The 25,350-nt window shown below is 31.5% G+C and overlaps 1 protein-coding gene across 6 annotated transcripts in view; it reads right to left on the bottom strand.

Moving 5' to 3' along the window:
* PHF14 (PHD finger protein 14) overlaps positions 1 to 25,350 on the bottom strand; it is a 172,764-nt gene that overhangs the window by 41,021 nt on the left and 106,393 nt on the right. For 2 of the 6 annotated variants that reach the window (XM_008574669.1, XM_008574664.1), the window contains one exon: positions 9,042 to 9,159. In XM_008574669.1, coding sequence (XP_008572891.1) covers positions 9,042 to 9,159 — 118 coding nt within the window. Of the gene's footprint in view, positions 1 to 9,041; positions 9,160 to 9,940; positions 9,971 to 17,177; positions 18,345 to 25,350 lie in introns of those variants that run through there. The other 4 variants (XR_550639.1, XR_550640.1, XM_008574665.1 and 1 more) reach the window with 4 other exon arrangements.

The raw sequence follows: 25,350 nt of genomic DNA, 5'->3' as shown, positions 1-25,350 counted from the left end.
TGATATATACCTGTTCTCTAAAAGTCATTTGTTAGGCTTGATTAATCTTTTACTATCAAAAATTACATACACCTTGACAAAGTGAACCTTTTTATATTTTATACCTGTCTCCAGTGCTTTGTGACTTTTTAAGTTTATTTTATTTAGTTTACATTTTCATTTCAGTTTCAAGTTTATAGTTTTAACGACCTTGGCAAAGAAATAATACCACTTCATAGTCTATGGAAAATTCTTGAATATTTCATCACCTGTTACTAAAACATGTCTGCAGTTAAAAACAAGTTTCCCTTTATGCCTGTGTCAGTTAGGTCTTTTCCTATTACTCAATACGTGGCAGAGCCAGTAGCTTAAATATTAAGGCAAACCTTTCGTTTCTAAATGTCATGCTCTCTACTTATAAAATAAATACATAAGAATATGAACTGTGTGATTAAATTTTATATTTAATGTGAAATATGAATTACCATCAGTATAAAAAGTATGAACTATTTGCTAACGATATACAATAAATTTAGAAAAGAATACCTGATGGAATAGTATATAATTTTAAAAGTTTAGACAGCCATGAATGCCTTGGTTTAAAAATGCATTAATTATAAAGATAGCTTTCATTGCCTCTCAACTCTAGCAAGAAATTAAAACAAATGGACTTTTTTCTGCATGAAAAAATTAGACATGACCTTACTGTATTTAGTGTGAAATTCTGAGACAGGTAAGATTTTTACTTGATGTGTGTGAAGGCAAAAAATGAAACAGAAAATTGCTCATCAGATTACTTTTTAAAAACATTTCTTACATTTGAAAATAAGAACATTACACTAATTTTGAACTTTTTTCTCTGTGGCTAAAAGGCTTGTCATTTACCAAGCACCTCTATTACTCCAAGTATTGCCATTCAACCTTTTACAGATGAGCGACCTGAGGCTCACTAATGTAAAGCAACTTGCTTAAGTTCACAAGCATTGTAAATAATTAAGAACTGAACGCAATTTGTTTCTTTTCAAAGCTCATAAATCTCTTTCCTCTATATCATGTTGCATACTTTGACTTTCGATATAATTTAAATTACTCTATTTCCTACTATACGATGTCCCAGATTATGAGAACGCCAATGATATGATGACAAAGACTTATGGAAAAATAACTATTATCACTTAAAAATAAAACTGCTAATAGATACACATACTAATTTCAGAAATGTCAAAAAATGAATATATTAAAATATAAGCAACATGGCATAATGCACTTTCATTATGTCTCCAACCCCCTGCCTATAATTTCCTATCAATCTTAGTAAAGATTCTATCAGAAAATCAAAATAGGAATGCTTAAATATATTTTATTTCAGAACTCATTTCCATTAACTATAACAGTTCATTCTTTAAATTTTCTTGGCGTAGATTTGAACATTGTCTTGAAGAAGTCTATCTTAGTTATAGGCAAAAGGGCGCTTCTTAAACACAATATATAGGTTATAAGAAAATTTTTTTAAAGAGATAAATAATTCTATAAAGTGATGAAATAATTAAACTGTGCTTACTAAATCAGAAAGAACTATTTACTCTAACTATACCTACATCTGGAATACATGAAATCTCAGTATATTTTTTTGAAACCAAGATTTAAGTAATTACTCCTCATTACTGTATTCAGGTGTTACTTTCACAACTCTGAGAATGGGCTAGCTTATTTCACCTAGGACCATCTGTTCACTGTAAACATACTTCTCACACTTACACTGTATATAAATACTGGATTAACAAGTTTACATACTTAATATATTCCAAATTCCTTCTCAATTTTATAACATTAAGATCTATGATACATTGGTTTATTACATAACACAATTTTAATATTTCAAATTCTGAGTCAATAAGGTAAAAATACTCTTAACTTTTATTTTATTTTATTTTATTTTATTTTTTTTGTCTTTTGTCTTTTTCCGTGTCCGGCAACGGACCGCAACCCTCAGTGTCGCCCCCGCACCGGACCGGGACCAGCAACGGGATCGCAACCCTCGGTGTTGCCCCCGCGCCTCGCTCAGCCAGTGAGCGGGAACCGGTCTGTATGTGGGATCCGAACCCTCGGCAGGAGCACCGCCGTGCTTCCCAAGCGGCGCACTAGCGCAGTGCGCCACCAGGCCGGCCCTATTTTATTTTTTTTTTAAAAAGATGATCAGTAAGGGGATCTTAACCCTTGACTTGGTGTTGTCAGCACCACGCTCTCCCAAGTGAGCTAACCGGCCATCCCTATATAGAGATCCGAACCCGTGGCCTTGGTGTTAGCACTGCACTCTCCCGAGTGAGCCACAGGCTGGCCCTCCCTTAACTTTTAAAGGCTGTAATAAAATATCCTTTTCCTTAGCACTTTTTAGTAGGTAAGTGACCTTTTTTGCCAAAATAATAAGAAATAAAAACGTAAAAACTATTTTAAACTAAAGGACAATATGAAGTGGGTGACTTCTAAAATACATGTCTATGTACGGCACCCTACTGTATTTTGATTAATTATCTCTGTTACGGTTTAGTTTCTCATCACATATGGTAATCCACAGCATGCTATGTAAACACATCAGGCCCACATGCTGCCTAACTTAGAAAATGGATTAATTTTTCAAGTGTGTAGTAAGTGTAACTTAGAAAGTGACTTAGATTTCCCATTTCACAAATTATTTCGTTTAGTTTTAGAAATTCTAATCATTTTCCTTTCTCTGCGAATATGATATTGAAATGTATCAAAATGTGTGTAATAAACATTGACAAACTGTACCTAAAGGAAATAAATTATATATTCAAAAAGATTCATAGGAATATCTGACCATGACTTACTAAAGTATATGCTGAGTGTGTATTATATAGTTCCCATAAAAACTACCTTAGGTTATAGTACTAAAAAGGTAAGTATTGATTCCAATTCTATTATAAAGAATGACCAGTAAACAATTTGTGTTTTACTGAAAATTGTTACTTGATAAAAATATTTCCGAGGGAGAGTTTTCAGGAAATATGTGTAGGACAATCAAGTAAACAACCTTTTTGAGCAGACAATAATGACAAATAAGTTCAGTTCAGGACATAAATGTTGAGTTTAAACAATTAGACGCTAATTTTTAAAAGCACAGTACCGTCTATAATGAGTGGGACTGTTAACAGTAAATCATTATTAATAGTCTCAAAGTACAGCACTCAGAAACTAAAGGATTAGAAGACATTTATACAATTTTGCCTGCCAGAGAAAATGCTAGAACAATTAACAACAGTCTGAACTTAGTCTAGGACCTTGTCCTAAACTAGAAGTTTGTGGGCTTCCTCCCATTCAACAGCAAAGAGGAAATCTAAAGTTTAAATACAAAATTAGAGTCATCACTGAGGGTAATCATACCACAGTTTGAATTCTGGAACTGCTAGCAAGCCTACAAACCACCACAGATCTGTTGTTCTATGGGATTCTAATGTAGAATACAGTACAAACAACTTTTTTTTCCAGACTTTTACAGATCTGTATCGGTAAAAAGGCAAATCAAAACTCAGTAAAGTTCGGTAAAACATATTTTTATAAACTCTAATGCTTATTACACAACTGCAAGAGTCCTGAATCAAGACAGTTAAGTGGTATAAGTTTTATCTGAAATCATGCTATAAATATAAAAACTTAAAATTCAACCTCTTGCCAGATAAAATCCCAGAGGTCAAATGAATAGTTAAAATATTAAAAAATCCTTTTTTTATGGGTCAGTTATATGCTTCGAATTCAAAGGGAACTTTAAAAGATAATTCATTTTAATTTTATATTTTTCATAAATTGTTACAATACATAAAATTCAGACATTCAGTTTCCAGTATTACCAATTTCAATTAAATGTGCTTGTTTAATGTATTGTGGCAAGATACTCCTTGGAGAGACTATCTGCTCAGTTTGTAAAGAGACACAATTCTCAATAATTGTTTTACTTGAAAATAAATATTTATATATGTTGTTTTGACATAAACATATCAGTTATAAAATTCTAGTTGCTCAATGCAGAAAATGTAGAAAATAAAATGAAAATTTAAAAAATCATATTTCCCCTACTCAGAGATTTCTAATGCAAATGATTATCAAGAAATACCACTTGCCTAGCTGGTGTATCATGCATTTGTAGCTTCAGAAAATCATCCACAGAGATTTAGATGAGATTTCTATGCATACACAATTTATTACTGCTCCAAAAGTAGAGTATACAAGAAAGATCAAACAAGAGTGAATCAAATGGAAGTCTCCAAACTAAGACAGCTCATCTCATAGCAGTCAGATAATGACCTGTCATGTATACTGTATGGCTTCTCACAAAATAGAGCTTAAACAAGGAGGAAAACCTAGAAAAGTAACTGGCACAGTCCCTGTAAAGTACATGATGTATATTTAAATCCTTAGTGGCACTTGTGAATATACATGACTTGGATAAAGCAATTTTAAAAGAAAATTTTATACATGTTCATTTCACCATGTCAAGACAAGTTATCTTCATTTTGGGTGTTTTAGGAGACATAAGTTGTTGAGAGGTACATCAAGTATATCTTGGAAAAGACTGAAGGGTAAACTATGCCTCATTTATTAATAAAAATACAATACCAAGTCTACTTTATATTTTATGTGTAAACACACAATATAATTTAAAAATGTCAATTTGTTGAAATTTGACTTGGGTTAAAATCATGGTGTATATTTGTTTTAAAATTCTATGCTAATTTTTAGCTTCAAACTTTGTTACTAACTGAAGATTTTGTAAAATAGGAGTAACAGTTTTTCTTATTTCTGACTGCTCATAAAATCATCAGTGGAACTTGTAAAAAACACAAACAAATGTCCACTCTCATCCCCTGTCTATCCTCTTCCTGAAAAATTCAGAAAAAAAGTTATCAGATGGTAAGCAAATTAGGTGTCCATGTAGGGTAGAGATTGAGGGTGACAAAAGATTGGTTCCACATCAGAGTAGTAATCATATAAAAATACACATTATGGACAAGAGCCAGTTTTCTGTCAAAGAAGGTAGTTACAAAGATGGAAAGGGAGAAAACTAGAATAGTTTTAGATATCTATAAAAATATAAACAAGTGTGTGTGTGTGTGTGTGTGTGTGTATGGATACATTACACACAGCAAGTCCTTGGCTCTGTCTACTGAGAAGAACTAGAAGAGCAACATCCTTTGGGTATGTAGGAGGATGAAAAAATACTGATAGATTTAAAGCAGAGGTGTGACAACTATAGTTTCAGAAAGATTACTCTGGTAAAAGTATAGATATTTTTGATGATGTACCCCAATGGTAAAAACATTTCAAGTATGCCCCCCCACATAAATACATATGTGTGAAGTTTTCTATACCTCTTCTTTAGTACCAATAAACTATTTATATGATAAAATACTCAGTCGTAGAAATTAAAATGATAATCAGATAGAACTAAGTAGATTTAATGAGTCATCGTGTATCTCTTTAGAGGCCTCTAGACAGTAGTAGCAGTGGGGAAAGGGAGCAAAGAACAGACTAAACAAACATTTAAGGAAGAAAATTTTTACAGGACTCAGGAATTAATTTGCTGTGTGAGATAAGGATGGAGAAGGCTTGAGGATGAGTCCAGGTATTTGGCTTGGGTGAATGGATGGAAGGAAAAATAGAGGTGAGGTGGGGGAAGAAGAAGAAAATACATTTCTTTTCCAGGCATGTAGCAGTCATTAACAAGAGTAATTTTACAGCACAGTAAACAGCAGAGAGAAAACCCTGATGCATAGTGATAGGTAGCAATGACTAGGCTCTATAGAATATAAGCATAGTGTACTACCGGGACAGCTGCTGCCTTAGTCAAATCAAATGTCTTTGAAGTACAGCCTATAGGAGAAGGTATGTTTTATGTGTGTATGTGTGTTTCTGTGTGTCTGTACGTGTGTATATTTGTGTCTCCATGTATGCACATATATGTGCACATGTCCGGGTCCATATAACTGGTCATTTTTCATGAAACCTAAAATGACTACCTAGGTTTATGAAGAGTTGATGAGGCAGAGAAAGTCTTATCATGGCATACTTCATGGGTTTGGGTAGAATAGTCATCCTACTTTTAGGTAAATTATTATTAAATCAATATTATTAAAACAAAACACTTAGGTGTATTTCAGCTTTTATATGCTAAAATGAAAACTTATGGATTTAGATATAATGAATCTTGTTAGACTCTTGTGGAAATTCTATAAAAGTAATAGTCAGGATTAATGACATAGAATAGTTTTGACCTTATAAACCTCACAGAAAAAAAACCTGTTACTTGAAAGACAAAATCATATGTAAATATGGCAATATTTTAAAGTTTCCCCTGGTCCACAGAATTGGAGAGTATACATGGCAATATTTTAATGTTTCTCTTGGTCCACAGAATTTGGACAAAATGTTAACAGTTAAATAGCATTTTCAAGCAAACATTCAACTATATACCCTACCTTTGTATTACCTAAAAAGCTAAGCCAAAGAAATAATTTCTATATGGGAGTCAAAATTTTGTAGTAAAAGACTTACTGGACCTAACAACCTGACTACCACAGAGAAAGTTGGAGATTATATGTATACATATATATGACAATTTTACATTCATTTCCCCCCATCGAAATTTATTGAAAACTGATTCAATTCCTTTCTCACGGTAATAAGTATTTCTCTCTTAGCTTTCCATATTATTATAATATATGAATGTGATGAATATACCCAGTATTACCTAGCAAATAATATTCCACCAAACAAATGTAGAAAAATAAGACATAAGCAAAAGCATATGTCTTAATTTTCATTCTGTGTTTCTTTTGGGCCCAAAGATGATCCTAATTTTCTTGACTTCTATGTTAATAATACGCAGCTTCTGAATTTAAATGCTTCTGCAGCAATTCACTGAATTATAAAAAATGACATTACCTATTAGTACTTTCTTCTCAGGACCCAATATTAGCAAACATCTCTCAGGACAAAATGCAAACAGAAATTTACTACCCACTGGTCAGACGTAGAATTCTTCAAAAGTAAGAAAAACAGAATTGACTCAACACAAATACTCAAGGGAATGAATTAAGTCTCCTTAATTTTTAGCTTAAGTATTACATTAAATTTAATTTTTCACTGGAAAAAAGCAGAAATATATTAATAGTCATGTTGGTATAATGAAAACGCAAAGCCATTTCACTGCTGGAATCCTTACAGTAAGTTGCTGTGACATTCCCAAAATCAGATACCATATTTGGATGAAATTTCGAAAATGTTGGTTATTTACCTCTGGTATTCAACCACAGATCAGAGTACAACAAATAAAATACAAGTTTTCTAACAGTGTGCCTTCCTAATGGATTTCTATTCAGAGTGCAAAGACCCATTCTCTAGTAGAGAAGAAAATAAAACCAAAGCTAAAGCCTTATTCTTCGGGTACTAGCACCTACGGAATGTATAAACTGTATGATATATTCCTACCATATCTGAAATATGCTCCCTTGCATTTCTAATATTCATTAACAAAGTTAACTGTATAACTTAATAAATCTACTGTTTGCATTTAATACATTGTTACATATTTATAGCAGTATAGAGCCTTTTAAAAAGAATATATGCAAAAAGACATATTTATAAAAGGCAGTAAATCCTTTTTCAAAAATTGCTTTCCTAACTTGTTTGCCACAGGTGGGAGAGAACCCCAAACAAAAAATGCATTTAGAAAAAGTACATTATACCATAAAGAGTACCATAAGACAACTATTTATAATCTATAGTAATTCACTATTTTTTCATTTAAATGTAATTCTGAAATGCATTGTTAAATTATGCAATAAAACTTTTTGATATTAAATATGCTCCCTCTTAAATCTGGGTCTTAGTAAGATGACTATAAAATAATTCTGCTGTTTTATATATATATATAGTTTATAACCTTGGGAAAAATGCTTGATTATTAAATAAAATATATAGGATATTACATTTTAATTTTAATAATCATTACACAAATATGTAATATTTTAAATAAATTATTTTTGAAAAACCGTCATTTTTTTCAATAACTAAATGCTTTTTTTGCAGTTTTCAATAACAAACTTTTATGGAAGGCCTCTGTGGTGAGCTGGAGCAATAATTGTGACTAACAGTAAAAAGAATATTTTTGTTTCCAAGATCTAACAGGAATTTGATATCAATTTTAATTCACTCTAGGATAGAAAAATGCATTTAAGTGGCATTGAAGAAAGATGGCTTGATATCTATACTACAATAGACAGTTAATTTCCATTGTCTTTTTAAGGAAAAACAATTTAATTAACCCACAGCTGACCAGAATGTCTTTGTTCAATATATTCAATCTTTCTGTCAAATGAATCAGAAGTACAGCTATTCACTCACACACTTTAAAGAAACACACAATAATCTTAACCTATAGCTAACCACAATTTAAGGTGAGAATAGTGATATTCAAAAGACATAATTTCAAAATTTACTTTGGGGGATAAACTATTAAACAACTTTATTAGAAATTTCATCTTTTCTATTCAGCTAAAACAAATACCATATAAAGATTTAGGATATTGTAAGAAAGAAGCCTTATAAAACACCCACAACATACTTATAATGCTTTAAGATGAATCATGAGTAAAATAAATTGGATTTTATTGGTTATTCTGTTGGTTAACATAATTTCTTATGACTCAAGGTGGAATTTCCCTGCCATTCCCTAGGTGTGGTAAATTAACAGAGGGTAACTTTTTTTGCCTACGAGCACACTATTTAATATGTTACATTAATACAGAGAATACTCAAATCAGCTAAATACTCCCTAAAGAAAATTTATATCATTTATTACAGCTAGGTTTTTCCTTAATTTAAGGGCAATAAAATCACTACAACATATATATTCTTAAAGTGTATTAGATTAAAATGTTGGTCCCTCGTGTTCCAATTCTCTTAAAGAAGGGAAGCTGATGGTGTGATATGGAAAAACTATCAAAATAAAGGGAAACAACTTTTTTCTTACAGACGTCCCCCCTTACCTTAGAAGATGAAGAATCGCACTCCTGACATATCCATCCATAGCCTGTTTGTTTAGGAGACTTTTTCAATGGAGGATCCAAACAGCCAAAATGGTAGCAGAGTCTGCATTCATCACACCTGCAGGGTAAACAGAATTATGGTATATCTAAATAATATAAAAACCATCTGTTTCAAAGACAAAAACACAAACTATTGTACATTTCAACTTTAACATTGTCAATTCTATCCTTGGCTCACAGATTATTAAATAAATGTTCACAACAAAGGCAACTTAAACCTGAAATAAATGTTTTAGAAATAAAAAATGCAATAAAATTGACAACAAACATCATTTAGAACACTTTGACAGAAATGTAAAGAGCATATTAATGAATGTATGTGTATAATCATATGTGCTCGAACAACCACAACTATTTTATCTTTGAATTTAAAGAATTAATCATTTATCCATTAGCTTAAAAACACTTAACAATATAAGACATATAATTCAAGGTTATGAATTCAATCCAAAACACTGTGATTATTTTAAGAATTTTAGAACTCTCTAAGTAATTCTACTAGGCTACTCTAGGCTGCAATCAATGCTATATAATTTATACCTCATCTCTTTCTCTAAGTTAAAATAGATTATATATGAACGTTCTAATGTTTATAGCATTCTAACACAATCTATAGCAAATATAAACAATCTTTACATATTAAATCACAGAATACTTAAATATGCAAGAGATAAGAAATCACTAAAAATTTAGTATTATTGTCTCAAAATTTCTGTCATTTTTTCTTGGTGCATTTGGTTTTTCATAGTATTTCTCAGTACATTTTAAAACTTATTAACAAACATTTTGATAGTGTCTTTGCCACCTATGATGTACAAAATCTAAGAAAACTATCATACCTATTCTTCGTTTCAGACAATCTCATCCTGCTGACAATGAAGAAAAATCTGTATTATTTCAGTGTTTTGTAAAAACAATTCTGCATCAGTTGGAAAAACAAGACTACGATTTAACAACAAATAACAAAGATGTATACTTCTTACAGAAGAGATTATATTCTGCATTTTCTTTGTGCTTTTTTAAAATTAAAAAATAGTATTTTCTCAACCGGTCAGATCCTCTTTATTTATTGTTTATCTCTTACTGATTTAAAACTTCAAAAGTCAAGAAATCTACAACCAGGAAAGCAAGTGGAAAAACTTATAGAACACATATTACTTGAATGAAGTGTTCACTTACTATTCAATAAGCTTTATTAGGAAAAAAGGGGTAGGACCTATTCTTATGTAAACAATAAACAAAGAAAAACCATCACAATAAATGGGACTACAAATCTACATTTTCAGCAAAAATTTCATAACATGCTACAAAAACCCAATGTCTCAAAGACCCATCTTTGTAATCAAGAATTTCAGAAAAGTTAAGGAACTTAGCTAAGTTATTCAGATATAAAGAAGTTTAAAACACAATTATATAAGTTTACACATTTCTTGCTCTACAGCTTTCTCCTTATGAATAAAATAAGCATATGTACTTTTCGAAAAACATTTTGGACTCAAGATATAAACTTGAAAAAAAAAAATTTACTATGATAATCCTAGCTATAGGAACAGAAAAAATCAAATAGGACTAATAGTACTTTACTTACTATGCCAATATTACAAATAAACCACCCCAAAATATAGTTAAAAGTATTTAAATGTACAAATTGTCTGGATTAATAAAAAAAAATACATAATGTATAGCTAATTTCAAATACAACATAAATAGGCTAAATCTTCTTTCTTTCTCAAAAGAATTTATTTACCTCTAATAGCTAAAATTCAATTACATTAAACATACGGGTATAGAAACTTTCAGAGTATAAGCATTTCTGAGTTTAGGAGGAGGTTGAGATTTCCAGATAGCTGAGAGCATACACTTTCAAGCAAAAAAACTAATATTTTAATCATCTTTGATGACAAAGTTTTTAAAAATCACATTATTTGCTTCATAAAGGAAATATATTAAATACAACTTTATCTTTGCCATCTCAAGGTCACCAGTATGAATAACAGATGCTTCTATGTGTCTAACAGTGTTTCAGCCTTTTGTACTTGAAGGATCATTAGTCTGCTGTTCTGTTTGAATTTTTATATTTGACTACAAGTTTTTAGGGTCTTCACTTACTGGAAAACTATCAGCAACTGTTTCCTGATATCATCAGGGTATTTGTCTAAGCATCATTTCCTCAATAATAATTTGTTGTGGATTCAGAAACCAGACCACTAAAACTTATTAAGACTATGCAAATTTATAGTAAAAAGACATGAAGGAACTTCTTAATTAGGAACATCAACTCCATGTTGGCTCTTATCTACATATAGTCTTTTATCCTTAACTTCAGGTTTTCAGGCATTGTTCGATATAGTTCAGATTACTAGTAATCCCAGTTCAATTTGATAGGTGAAGAGTTACAGTATTAATATTTTTTTAGTTCACATCAAATTATAACCTAATTACTGCATATTTACTTTGTAACTGTCATAATAATTTGCCAATTATGATTTCTAGTTTATAACTTGAGGCAAACATCATTCAACAAAAGTGAATCATGATTCAATATTTATCACCTTCATCCATACTGGTCACTCTTGTTGGTCTGGCTATGGATTTACAGCTAATAAATTAAGAACAAGTTTGCTACACTGACATAGTTCCAACCTGTTGCTAATTTCAATTACTTGTGAAATCAAGTTTTCTTTCAGCTCAAGAACTAATGAAAAGGGGAAAAGAAAGGTTTTTATATGCTAGCTCTGTCCGAAGATAATAAGAAATATATACCATTTATAAATGACCTAATCATTACTGATTGATTCCTTCATTAGTGATCCCTTTCAGATGACTTTGTTGACATACAGAGCTCTAATGTATTTGTGATAGGTTCCATACCAAAAACAGAATTTGTTTATCAGAATTAGGGTTGGAATGTAAGTTCTAGTGGTGTAGAGTAGTGCTAGGCATCTGTAACTAACAATAATTTATTGTATGTTCTCAAATGGCTAGAAGACAGGAGCTCAAATGTTCTTATCACAAAGAAGCGATAAATTTGTGTGATAAATTTGCTAACTACCCTGATTTGACAATTATACATTATGTAAATGTATTAAAATAAAACTCTGTACCCCATAAATATATACAATATGTTCTAATTAATTTAAAATATAATTCTGTACCCCATAAATATATACAATATGTTTCAATTAAAAAATAAATTTTAAAAAGAAAAAAAAAGAATTAGGGGTGATAAGAAAGTTTTCCCTCATTCACAGGTAAATAAGAACTGCAACTCCAAGACTAAATAGCAAAAAGCAGTAGCTAATACCCTTAGGAACTGCGAAAACCCAAAAGACGAAAAAAAAAAAAAAAGAAAAGAACCCAATCTTGAAGTCAATAGCTTTGTTGATCAACAAATAAATATACAAATATAAGCTCTTTGTAGAGATGTCTAAAATTATTTCCAAGTGGAAAAAGTCTAGTTGTTTCTACCCTAGAATACTGAAGTGAAAAAAATCCGTATTGTGTGCTGTTAACAAAAATATACTGACTTATACAAGTGAACTCCAGCATAATTTCCAAGAATTAATATACCATAGACAAATGTAAGAGATACTATCAATAACCCCAGAAATCCAAAAACAACATAGGTGGTCAAAATAGTGGATTATTTACTTCATGCACACACACACACCCCACACTGTAATCTTCATCAAATCTTGCCTGTCAACAAATACCGGCTATGTTGCAAATTTAGATCATTGTAAAAACTTGAAAATCAGAAACTCACATAAGGGTTTGTAATCATCTGCTACCTAAAAGCTGTAACAGAAGTAAAGCAGTTATTATCAGTTTTATTTATGGTCTCTACCTGTATTTCTTATGTATACTTGAGAACTCATAATTGCAACACCTAAAATAGTATATATTTATCAAAATAAATACCGAATAAATTGTTTAAAAAAGTTTTTGTAAAAGCAGTCATTGACCCACAAAATTATAGTGATATAACACAACATACTTTATTAAAATAACACAAATGTCTATGTAATAAAAACAGACTATTATAATATCCAATAGCACATTATTAAATAGGAAGACAATGTCTTAAAATGTTAAAAGAGAATATAAAATTAGCCTATAAAGAAACACTAAATTTTTTTTAATAAAATGCAAACTGGGTGCTTAAAGAAGTATCCTTTAAGCCTCTAATAAATATTGTACACTTTAACACTATAGGGTATTCTAAAATTACAATTTCAAATGAGATAAATGAATCCCATTTAGAAGATAAAAGAAAACCTGTTTAATTAGATTCTAATTAAATACACCTTCCTTGATATCAGATTCATAATGGATACAGATGTAAATAATAAAGCAGCATTATACAGGAGTATGGTCTTTTACACATTAATTTAACAAAATACGGTGACCAAGAAAACACAGTTCTTTAAGTATTTAAAACACTTAGCATATGATTAAGTATAGCACCCTAGAAAAAGAGGAAGAAAATGATTTGTCTTCATATGTGCTATGATCCATACAACAAGCAGTCAGGCATTTACCTTACTACTAAAAATATGCAAACAAGTAAAAAGAAACAACTGATTTATTTTCTACCGTGCCTAAAAGACAGGCTAAAAGTCAGTGTTCCAAAGAGTTTCTTAAACTCCCTTAATTTCTAATTGATACTTTCATTAGGGAAGTACACTAAATAGCTACTTTTTAAAAACTGAAATTAAATGCATCTACTATGCAAATTATTTATAGTCACATGACAAGCTAAACTTCAGGAAGAAGCAAAATTCTCAAGATAGACTTGAAAAGGGATGTACATTTTTATGATCAAGGTGATCTGATAATCACAGCTATTTTTTTATATCAACAGCTATTTTTTTATATATTACTTAGATCCCCTCCAAGTCTATATTGAGGAAAATAAAGAACTGTGAAAATATATACTATCACATCTATTCACTTAAAAAAAAAAAAACCAGAAAAACTAAGTATCAAGAGAATTGATGTGTGTCAGATTTTCCAACTTTTTCATTATTCGTATGTAAAAGTTCCATGTGAGAAAGATAAAAAAAATTTAATCTTGAAGATTAGGATTACTTAAATTAAAATCTCACTAGCAGCTCAAACACCTACACAAATTTACTTAACTAATGGTGATGGATTGTTTCCTTGAACAGTAGCCAGTTATTTCATCAAAAATCTTAACAGATGGAGAAAATACGAACTGTTGCCCGAGAATTAAATCACTTTTAAAATAATACAAGCTTACACAAAATTCTGTATTCTACTAATACTAGAATAACATTTAATGTCAATAAATACAATCTTATTCCTTGTAATTTACAATAATTTAAATGCAAACCACATACATAGGCATTTTCTATACAAAATAATTAGAAAATGTCTTTTATATCACAATTCACAAATATAAGACTAATATGGAGGACTTGAGCCTATTTCATTAATGCCACTATAGGCTTCTATGACAGGAGATAATAAATAAATAGTAACAAAACCAAAAATAATCTTTACACATAAAAGTATATTAATAGAAAAATTTTTTTTGTAAAATTATCCAAATCCAAATCCATATTCAATAGTCACTTAAAGAATGAGATCAATTTAGTTAGCTACATCAGCAGCAGCCAGGTTACATGGTTAAAAGTGAAAGGGGGAAATAAAACATGAAGCATAACAATTCATATAAAAATACAAAATAAGGTCAAGTACCTCTTCACAGCGTGAGAGAATGATTAGACATTTCCATACATGAAATTCATCTGTTTTGTTCTTTAATAAACTGATCTCCATCTGCTCATACCCTTGGAAATTTTTCAGCAGTACAACCTGCTGTGCTCAAACTCTACATAACTTTGTATTTCCCTGTTCGTAATTAACTATTCTCTAATCAATAGCATAGATCCTGATTTTACTATGTAAATCAGATAAATGATGTAATGGCTGGGGGTCAATCTCACTTTATTTACAAACCCCAGCATAAGCATCCAATTTCCTTACATCTTATGTGCCTGAATAGCAGTGAATCTTACCTGCGGGCCTATAGAAAGCCTTAGAGAGAACACTACAGGAAAGAGGCCTACATTTTTATAAAGCATTACTTGCAAAGCATGCCTAAATCAGAAATCACAATCCTTAATGTCATATGTTTATAAAGTGTTGATTCAGACTAGTAGGAAAAAAACCCTCCTTTCATATGCCATGAAACTCAAAGTTAAGTTTTTTTTGACAATTTTCAATAGTCAAGAACAATTTCAGAAATTTTCAAAAATTTAAAACTGAAAATATTCCATGCGGTGCAAGAGTCCTTCTGAATTCTTCAGACAGATTTTGCAGAATATTAATAAAATATTTCCATACTATGAAAGAAGTGAAATGGTGAGTTCTGTCAAATAAGTCATTTTAAGTTATGAAAAGAGTGGTTTCACAGAGTAACAGGGTGTAAAAACAGGGTGTAAAAACAGGAAAATAGGATAATAAATGTGAATTTCTTATTATTTATTGTTCAGTAATCTATTTTTAACATCATAAATATAAAACTTTCAAGAAACACGAGTAACAATGATATATAAATGATGCATACATATAATTTCTAGACTTAATGATGGATAAAGGCTAAGGCTAAATTTTGTTTTCATGTTCAAACATACCCTAATTTCAAGTCTTTTTTTAACAAAAGAATTAGTGAATTGTGGACATATTGTAGCTATGTTCTTTGATTCCCTTCTGTATCTAACATAGCACTGTTCCCATAATAAGTGTAAAATAAACATTTAACTGCATTTATAAAAATAAAGTATATGTGCTGCAGATGAAACTACTACAAGCTCTTTTATTTAGAAACAAATGTTTTTGAAAATCTAAGGGTCCTTTTCAGGAGATTAAAGCCACATTCCTTTATTAATTAATGTCAAGCACTGTACAATTTTTTAAAAAATGCTATCTACAAATGGCTCTCAAAGTGGTGACCCTAGCCAGCAGCATCAGCATCACCTGGAAACTTGCTAGAAATGTAAATTTTCAGGCCTCATCCCAGATCTACTGGATCAGAAACTCCACGGTGACAGAGGGAAGGAAGATGATAGGGAGGGGAATAGGGTAGCAATCTGTGTTTTGACAAATCCTTCCTATAATTCTGATGCATGATAGAGTCTGAGAACCACTACTATTTATTATCATGTCATTTTTTTCTTATATTTCAGAGACATCTAATTTCCTTCCTGATATTTTAATGTTTCCTTCTTTCTGTATTGTGACACAGTCGTCATTTATTTGACATGCCATCATCTCTTACATATGTCTATGAAATATGAACCATTTAGTACATATTTTCTTTAAATCACTTTAATTTTCTCTTTGGAATAGTGATTGGACCAATTATGGACAGGGGTTGATTTTACACTGGAAATATGAATGTTTACGAGAAAGTTTTTTTTTGTTTTGTTTTTTGCAGTGACAAAGGTTCTTAGGTCTAGTACCAAATGAAATAGGATATCCACCACTCCAACTCTAAAAATTGCATGATGAAGAATGATGATAATGTAGTATTCTAATTGGAACCAAGGCAAAAAGGATTTTGATTAACACTGACACCAAAACCACCAGGCTTAATGGTTTCTCAAAAAACCTAAAATAAAATGGCCACTAGTAATTTCTCACCATATATTATTAAAAGAGAGCCAGAGCCTAATGTATTAGCAGATTACATTAAGAAAATGGCAATGTCATTTTTCTTAAAATAAGATGGAGTTCAGCAATAGTAATAATTACCAACTTGTTCTTAAGTAATAATTAGTCCTTTCTTAAAAAAAAAAAGCCTATTGGTTTTACTAAAGATCATAAATATTTTTCCTCCAATGTTGTGAGAGATTAAGTTAATAATGTTTATACGTAATTCATACACATTTTACTTTTATTAACAGCTTATCTAATCATATGGTTTCTTACTATAACTAGATTAGTAGCATATAGCAACTTATAATTATACTTGCTTTTGATTATCTACAACATTGTCTATTGTATTCCTAAAGTTTAAACTATTGTTAATGGTCACTATACCTGAAAAGATATCAAAAACCACATTTATAAGTCAGGAAATTCCAAGAGACATGTTGACAATTTACATTTATATGTGCAGTCAATTTCAGCAAAGAGTCTCTTCTAAATCAGTTCAAGATTGAGTGATGGAATATTCAGCATATTTCTGTCGTTGACTTAAACTGGATCATTAAAGCTTGAAGATCAAATTTTAATTCTGTAAACCTTTGGAAAGATACAGATGTTGATGAAGATCTTTCAGCTGGCAGGTTGTATAGTCAATAAGCTTTGTATTTCCCTCCTGATTTCATAACTTCATATTTAAGACTGACAAAAATAAAATTAAACTGAACACAAAAAGTTTATATTAAAACAGTAAGGACTGAAGAAATTTGGGTATTACTAAAAAAAAAATCTAAACATCAACACATATATTTTCATTCATGAGCTTAAAATCTGAAGCTGTAAAAATTTCATACTAATATTAGTGTTTCATACTTGGACTAATGAGTCAAAACTAAAATGTCATATACTTCAAGTCTTTCACTTTTGCTGAATATTATAAATAGAAATAACGTTTACTACAAGTCTATGGTTGTTTCACAATACAGCATTTCATATATGAATATATGTACTAAGTCAGATGAAACAGGACAGCAAACTAATGGAATGCATTGTCTTTGCTGTTTGTTACTGGTACTGTTCAACAACAGCAGGGAATAGCACACTGCATTTAAGTCCCACAGGCTTCTGAAACAGTTCAGGAAGTCCAAACACTGTATCATCACCATGTGCCAAAGAAGCAAGAGGGAAAGACATTATAGGACAATTCTAACAAAACATTTATCCAGTATTTTTCAATAATGCACATATCAAATATATCTGATTAGTGAAAAAAAAAAAAAAAAAAAAAAAGGAAGAAAGAAAAAAATAGAAAAAAAATCCATATAGGCAAATTAACTGCCTTCTCAGTCCAAGTAACAAACCCATCAATTACATTCTATCCAAACCTGACAAGCAAAGGCAACTTTTTGCAGTGATAAGCTTATGGAAAGGACAAAATAGCTGTTCTCCTTTACTTTATGTACTCTATTGAGAGTTTTATCCACATTTTTAAAATCACACTTATAAAAGAGGTTTCCAGGATTGCCTCCGAGGATGAGCTGTGGCAGAGTTGGGTCTCATGAAGGGTATCTATACAGTAAAGTGATAAGAAAAGAACATTAACATTTAAAGATCATAGCAGCTCTGCACCATGTCTTATGAAACATACTAACAATACCACAGTAGATTCAAATAACATGATCTGGTCCAAAGAGATAGATACCCTAAATCTAAATGCCATGATCTTGTATAGGTTCTTATTGGTTAAAATTGAACTATTTTATCATTTGAAACACTGAGTTGCCTCCTCTTGTATTATCATTACTTATGGTTATCAAAATAAATCTATCTTACTAAAACAAAAAAAGAGGATAATATAAAACTGATGAAGGACTTGTATTTATAAAAGGAAACATATTTGATTAATAAATGTTTTGAAAAAGAGCAGTTTGCTATTTTTTCAGTAAATATGGTAATTCAACAATGCTTGAGAAATCATGCAAGAAAACAAGCATACCTAATCAGTTACATTGAGTGTAACCAACCAACAGGGTTGGTTACACTCAAATACAGAGTCTCAGGAAGGAAATTTTCAAATAATTCTCATTCCCTTTGCCTATACTGCCTTCTTTTCAAGAAGAATATATTAGAAATGTTTGGTTGCAATTACTTGCTACCTTTGTATCTTTATTTTCACAGGGGAAATTTTAGGTGCTTAGCGATTAGAAGTAACAATTTTTGACTGAGGTAAATATAAAAATTTATCATATTCTTCTAATATTTAGATCAGTGTAGATGAGGTGAAATTGCCAAGTAATCACACATCACAGAAAAAGTTCATTTTTATATTTAACTATTAAGATGTGTTTAATGCTTCTAAGTTCCACTGAGAAAAAGAAAGTGAAAAGTGGCACACAGACAAGTAAAGCACTACTGACAAGAACTACCATGCCAAACTGAATAACCTCCAAAGAAAGCAAAAACAAAATTGTACAAGAAAAAGGAATATAAGGTGAAACACAGTTTTCAGAGAAATGATGTATTTATCAACATATGAAAAATAACAGAAAGAGCTGAAATCCCTTATTGAAGAGTAAGGTCACACATGCTAACTTTCCTCAGTGCTTCAGTCTCTAAAAGAACTTTGAGCACATTCTGAATCTGATATTCTGAGAAGTGCTTTGTCTTCAGGTTAAGCACTACTGGAAAAACATAATGCAAGAGGAAGCAACCACATCATTTATAATATAAGTGCAATTAATTCTTAATTAAGTGCATAAATAACTGAGAAGAGCAGACAACTGAAAAGATGTATTTGTATTTGACTTTAATATGCATTTGAATACAGATATATTAGATATCATGGAAATCTGCTTTAAACCCCAATTAAATGTAAGTTGAAATTTTATTTTGTAAAAACTGAAGAACTGTCACTAATATTCTTTCATACTAAATTGCATTTAATATTCAAAATCTCCTTTAAAGCCAGAATAAGAAGTGTGATTTGTCTTGGCTCCTGTCCTCCCAGGACAAAAGACTGCACAGTATTTTAAATCAGAGACCAAGTTTTTGTTTTGTATTTATTCCATACATACCTCTAGTAAGCTTATTTACAAACAAATGTAGAAAAAAAAATTAACTGTTTTCAAAGGGCTTCATTGATGCATGTACCAGTAACTATCAATATATTCTGTATCAAGCATAGTTGGAATTGCCTGCCAAGAGGAAGTATCTACTTCTTTTGCCCCAACAAACAAATACGCTAAAGCAGTGTAGTGACGTGAGGCAGCATGTGTAATGATTAGCACACAAGCTGTGTAGTCAAGACTGCCTAGATTCAAACTCTAATTCCACCACTTGCTAGTTGTGTGATCTTGGGAAAGTAATTCTTCTCAGTTTTCTCATCCATAAAAGAGAAATAAAATCAATATTTATCTTATGGAGAGGATTGAATGAGATAAAATATGGAAGACACTAGCACACTGAGCGGCACATAATAAGCCCTTAATAAATCTCTGCAACAAGTGTGAAGGCCAGTAGATTTATCAAACAATATAACAGTTTGGGGAAGTTAAGAAATTATATTTTAATATATAACCTAATTATATAATATAACATCAATATATAATTGGAACAATTTCTATTTCACGCTGCTTACTGTCTCTGCATCCCAGTTACCTCATCTCTGAAAGAGAGAGAGATGCATATGTCATAGACTGTTGGAAGAACTGAATGAGATAATACATTTAGACAGCACAGAACAGAGTCTGAGACATAGTGAGCACCTAACATTAGCATTACTGTAATTCCCAGGCCCACAAGACTTTAAAATAACATTTCTCTGGGATTCAATTATAAATGTTAAAAAACATGAGATTCTTACACATTATTTCTTAGATATCAAAATCTATCTTTAACTCCAAAATCAGTACCCAGTCTTATTTGCAAATTTATTTCATCTCTTACTTCATTTATATTATGTCTATTTCATAAGTCCAAAGCAATACAAAATCAACTTAAATCAAAACCCTGTTATAGGAGTAACATATGAAACAGGACACTTCGTTTAAAAAAGAAAGAAAAGCCAGAAAACAATATAGTTGGTTTCTAATACTAGAAGTTGGCTTATACTTTGTTCTGTATGACCCAAGGTTGAAATTTTTAAGGAAAGACATATCAGCTCACTTGGAGAGAGAAAATGCCAATGGTCAGAGCTGCTTTAAGAGGGAAGGGGTTCACACCTCTATACCCAGCAGAAGTTTGTGTCAGATGAATGGTACAATTACAGACTTCAGAATCCTTTTTAAAACTGTATATTGTTTGTTTTAGAATCATTTTGAGTTATGAAAATTATAAAAATTGAGAAAAATTGAGTTAATGCTTTCATTTTACAGATGAGAAAATGACTTTAGAGGTAACTTGATTCAAGTTCACTCATCTAGCCAGTAGCAGAACTGTGGCTACAGTCTCAGTCTTTCGAAATGATGAAGTATGTAATAAATAATCCTTCCCTTGTGTAAGTTAACAATATTAACATAACTGGAATGGAAAATAAGTAAAAAACTGCAAAAATAAATCTTACTGATAAATAAATGAGTAAAATGAGAAATATTTCATTGCTGTATGTGCTTGAAATTCTGATGTTTAGTACTCTAAAATTGTATACCCCAGAAATACCACACTTCACTATGTAATGTATACCATGCTCAGGCTTCTGTTTTCTTTAACACAAATTACTTGTCTGTACTGCATTTATTTAAAAATAAAAATAATTAAAAAATTCAAACACTTAACATATAACAAAATATTTGAATATTTGAATATCTCTTATGGAATAAGAGATAAATTACAAATATTCCACAACTTTACTTAAGGTGACCAGCTGACATTTAACTAAGCAGAGACAAGTATCATTTATATAAAGAGATATTTTGGTCAGCCAAACGAGGCTCAAAAAAACAAAACAAAAAAAAAAAAAAACAGAATATTAAACAATCTCATTTTGAGGATCTCCTACTTGGTAATTAAATTTCTCTGGAGTCGGCCTGTGGCCTAACTAAACCAAGGACATCTATCCCAACCTTTTCGGTTCCTATATTTCTTATATAACATGATTTCCTACCACACTTTCAATATCCACTCAGAGACACAATCATTTACTTAAGGTAAAGGTAGAAAAATTAGGACTGAATACTTGAATTGAATACAGAACCTGTAACAGTTAACAAATCCATCTACAGAGTTTTGATCCACTCTATACTTATAATCCCATAATTTTATATGCATTCTGGAAATTTCTAATTCAACAGGCCTAAAAACAAAACTCACAATCCTCTATGATGTCATTCATTTATCATATTTGTCTCCAAAAAATAAATATAGCCACTCACTCATCTTCTTTCTGTTACTGGTCTCACTACTCTTCCCAATTACTGAGTTAGCCAGTTTTTGATTTAACATTCTCCTTTCTTCTTTACTTCCATTTTTTGTTAATTACCTGCTGTAACTCCAATGTGATATGTTTCCTGGATCTTTCTAATCCTTTCCATTTCTACCTCTACCAGTCTACATTCCCAGCAAACAAACTGGTCTACCTCCAGTTCATTCACTCATCACATAGGCCACTGCAATATCAGTTTTCTAAAGTGCTATCCTTCACATCATCTGTTGCCTTCAATAAATCCCCAATACACCTCTTAAAATCTTTAGCCTGAATCCAGGCCCCAATCTACCTGTTCTCATAAACCTATATGACACATGACTTCTACAGACCCACCCCTTACATATTTATTCATGTTCATTTACTCCCTTAAAGGATTTGCTGCCTCCCATCTCAATCTCCTAAAAACTCAAGTTTCAAGATCCAACTCAAATGTCACCTTGATTTATATAAAGACTTCTTTATCCTTTTAGAAATGATCCCTGATCCTCTGAGTTATGTCTCTTATGTACCCTTTACATAATAATTTAATGAATGAACTTCAATATCTTTAATATGAAATAGATTAGAAAGTAAATCTGGTGAAGAAACATAGGAATCTTATTTTAAAAAGAACAGGGAAAAAATAGGTTCCACAATTTCTTTACAAATGGAAGCTTCAGAACAAAGAACTCTTCAGTCAGTGTGCTCAATGTTCTACATGACACTTATGTATAATGTAATAATTGACATAGGTGAGTAACCTGAAAAGAGAAATTTGGGTCTAGAAGATTTCAGTCACCTAAAAGGACAATACTGATTGATGTAATTTCACGTGGGTGTGAATGAATCCCATTGATTTAGCCCTTCCTAGGCCTATCTTACTTGTGCAGCTATCTGTGTTGATCTTATTTACTGGAAAATTACAGGGAATGCCTAACAGTTTCATTCAAAGCAGAACTCCTCCACTTGCTATTATTTGTAGACAACATACTTAAATACCTTCATGTAGTTCAATCAATTCTCACAGAGCTCAAGTGACTTCCTATTTATGAACTACATCGTACTTAGGGTCTTTGACTTCATGCCTTATCTTAGTACTAAGAAATGACACACACACACAATGCATGAATAATTCTACTAGTGACATCATAAGGTAATACTTTTAATAGCATAGTTATGAATTAATAAACGTTTTAACTTGCTCCTCTTCTATTCACCTATAATACTCTTCTCAAACTTGGCTAAGTATTTTATTTATGAAAATAATTAAATTGTGATAACGGAAAAGAAAACAGGGGGTGGAAAAATATCTGCCAAAAACCTACTATATTTCAGGTATTTTTAGGCATTTAATATCAGTTTTAAAAAATATTCTCAACAACCCTATGGGATATGAGTTATTTTTCTTACTTACCATTATTACAGAGGCTTAATGACATTGGAAAACTTACCCACAGATAACATGTTTGTTTGATACCAATAAATCACACAGTGTTACCAAAAATTGTTTTTGGGGACTTAAGACATCAGAACAAGAAGTTCTAGGAAATTTATAAATTTCCTTTCATATATGGAATATAAAACCACTACTATAATGGTGCAGATCTAAAAAGATGTAACTGTGAAGATTAAAGATCAAGAAAAATATCAGGAACTAATGATCAATTACACTGAACTCATCAGAGTGAATGAATAAAATGTCACAGAATGAAGGTAGCTATTGTCATTGGAAACCCAATGATATGCAATGACATGACACTGCAAAAGATTTAATATTCCAAGTACTTAAGCAATGAAGAGACTTGTACAGTTAAAGCTGAAGAAGCTTTTCTCTCCAAACCACAACTAAATGATGAGTGAAGAAGACAGCAGAAGTATCAAAATGTACATGTATTTCATTAAAAAAAATTGTTAATAGGACATGTAGAGATACAACTATGCACTATGAGGGTCTCCTTTAAAAGACTGGAATTATTGTAAGAACTTACACAGAATATGTAGAAACAGCATGATGATGAACATTAAAGTCAACAGGTCTGGGTTCCAAGCCTCTCACTATGTGCCTTTTATAAACCATCCATTCAAAAAAATTACTAAGACTACAGCATGCCAAGGATTATTCTGACTCTCGACATAAGTAAACTACTTCATTAAGCTCACAGACTGACGGGGGACGGGGTGTCAACTGAACAAAAATACAAGACTCTAAAATAGGAGAAATTCAATACAGTGTGACACGTATTATAATAGAGGCCTGCATAAGCTGCTAATGAAGCCTATCACATTTGATGGACAGACCATCTTTGCTTGAAAAGTAGAGAGAGGGTTAAGGAAAGGATTAGCAAAAAAAAAAAAAGAACACTAAAAAGGGATTAAAGCAAGTGTTAAAAGGTATGTAGGAATTTATGAGGCAGAGAATATGGGGAATAAAACATGAGGCAAAAGGAAAGGCATTAACAAAGGTGCAAAGAAATTTTTAAAAAGAGTATGTATGTTCATAGCTCAGTACAGTTTGAGTAAACAGAACTTGTGGACAGGTGAAAGAGGTCTACACATTTTTCTGGAGACTCTCCGAAAGGACTTAAGTAATTAGGTAACATAAACATATGATATAGGAAGAGGGTTATGGGATGCATTAACTGGAGAAAAGGGAAACTATAAATAGGAAATTTTAGAAGCTATCTGCAAAAGCTCAAATGAGACAGCAGAAAGGTCTAAACTGAGGCAACAAGAGTAAAGATGCAAATTAAAGCATAAATTGCTGACATTTAAGAAATGGAATCAACAATTTACATGTTGAAATCTGAGGTAACTATAGAATCTCAGTTGGAGATGTACTGCTAAGCATTTGGCTATATCAGAAACCACAAGAGAGAAAGAGAGACAGCACTTGGCTACAGTTAAAAATCTGGAAGTAGGGCCGGCCCGGTGGCGCACTGCTACAGTGCGCCGCTTGGGAGTGTGGCGGCGCTCCCGCCGAGGGTTCGGATCCCACATACAGACCGGTTCCCGCTCACTGGCTGAGCGAGGTGCGGGCGCTGAGGGTTGCGATCCCGTTGCCGGTCCCGGTCCGGTACGGGCGCAACACTGAGGGTTGCGATCCATTGCTGGACACGAAAAAAGACAAAAAAAAAAAAAAAAAAAAAAAAAATCTGGAAGTATTCAGCATCAATG

Source organism: Galeopterus variegatus, unplaced genomic scaffold (genome assembly GCF_000696425.1).
Source record: "Galeopterus variegatus unplaced genomic scaffold, G_variegatus-3.0.2 Scaffold1083, whole genome shotgun sequence".
In the NCBI taxonomy this organism is placed as follows: Eukaryota; Metazoa; Chordata; class Mammalia; order Dermoptera; family Cynocephalidae; genus Galeopterus; species Galeopterus variegatus.
This window is presented reverse-complemented; position numbering and strand designations above follow the sequence as displayed.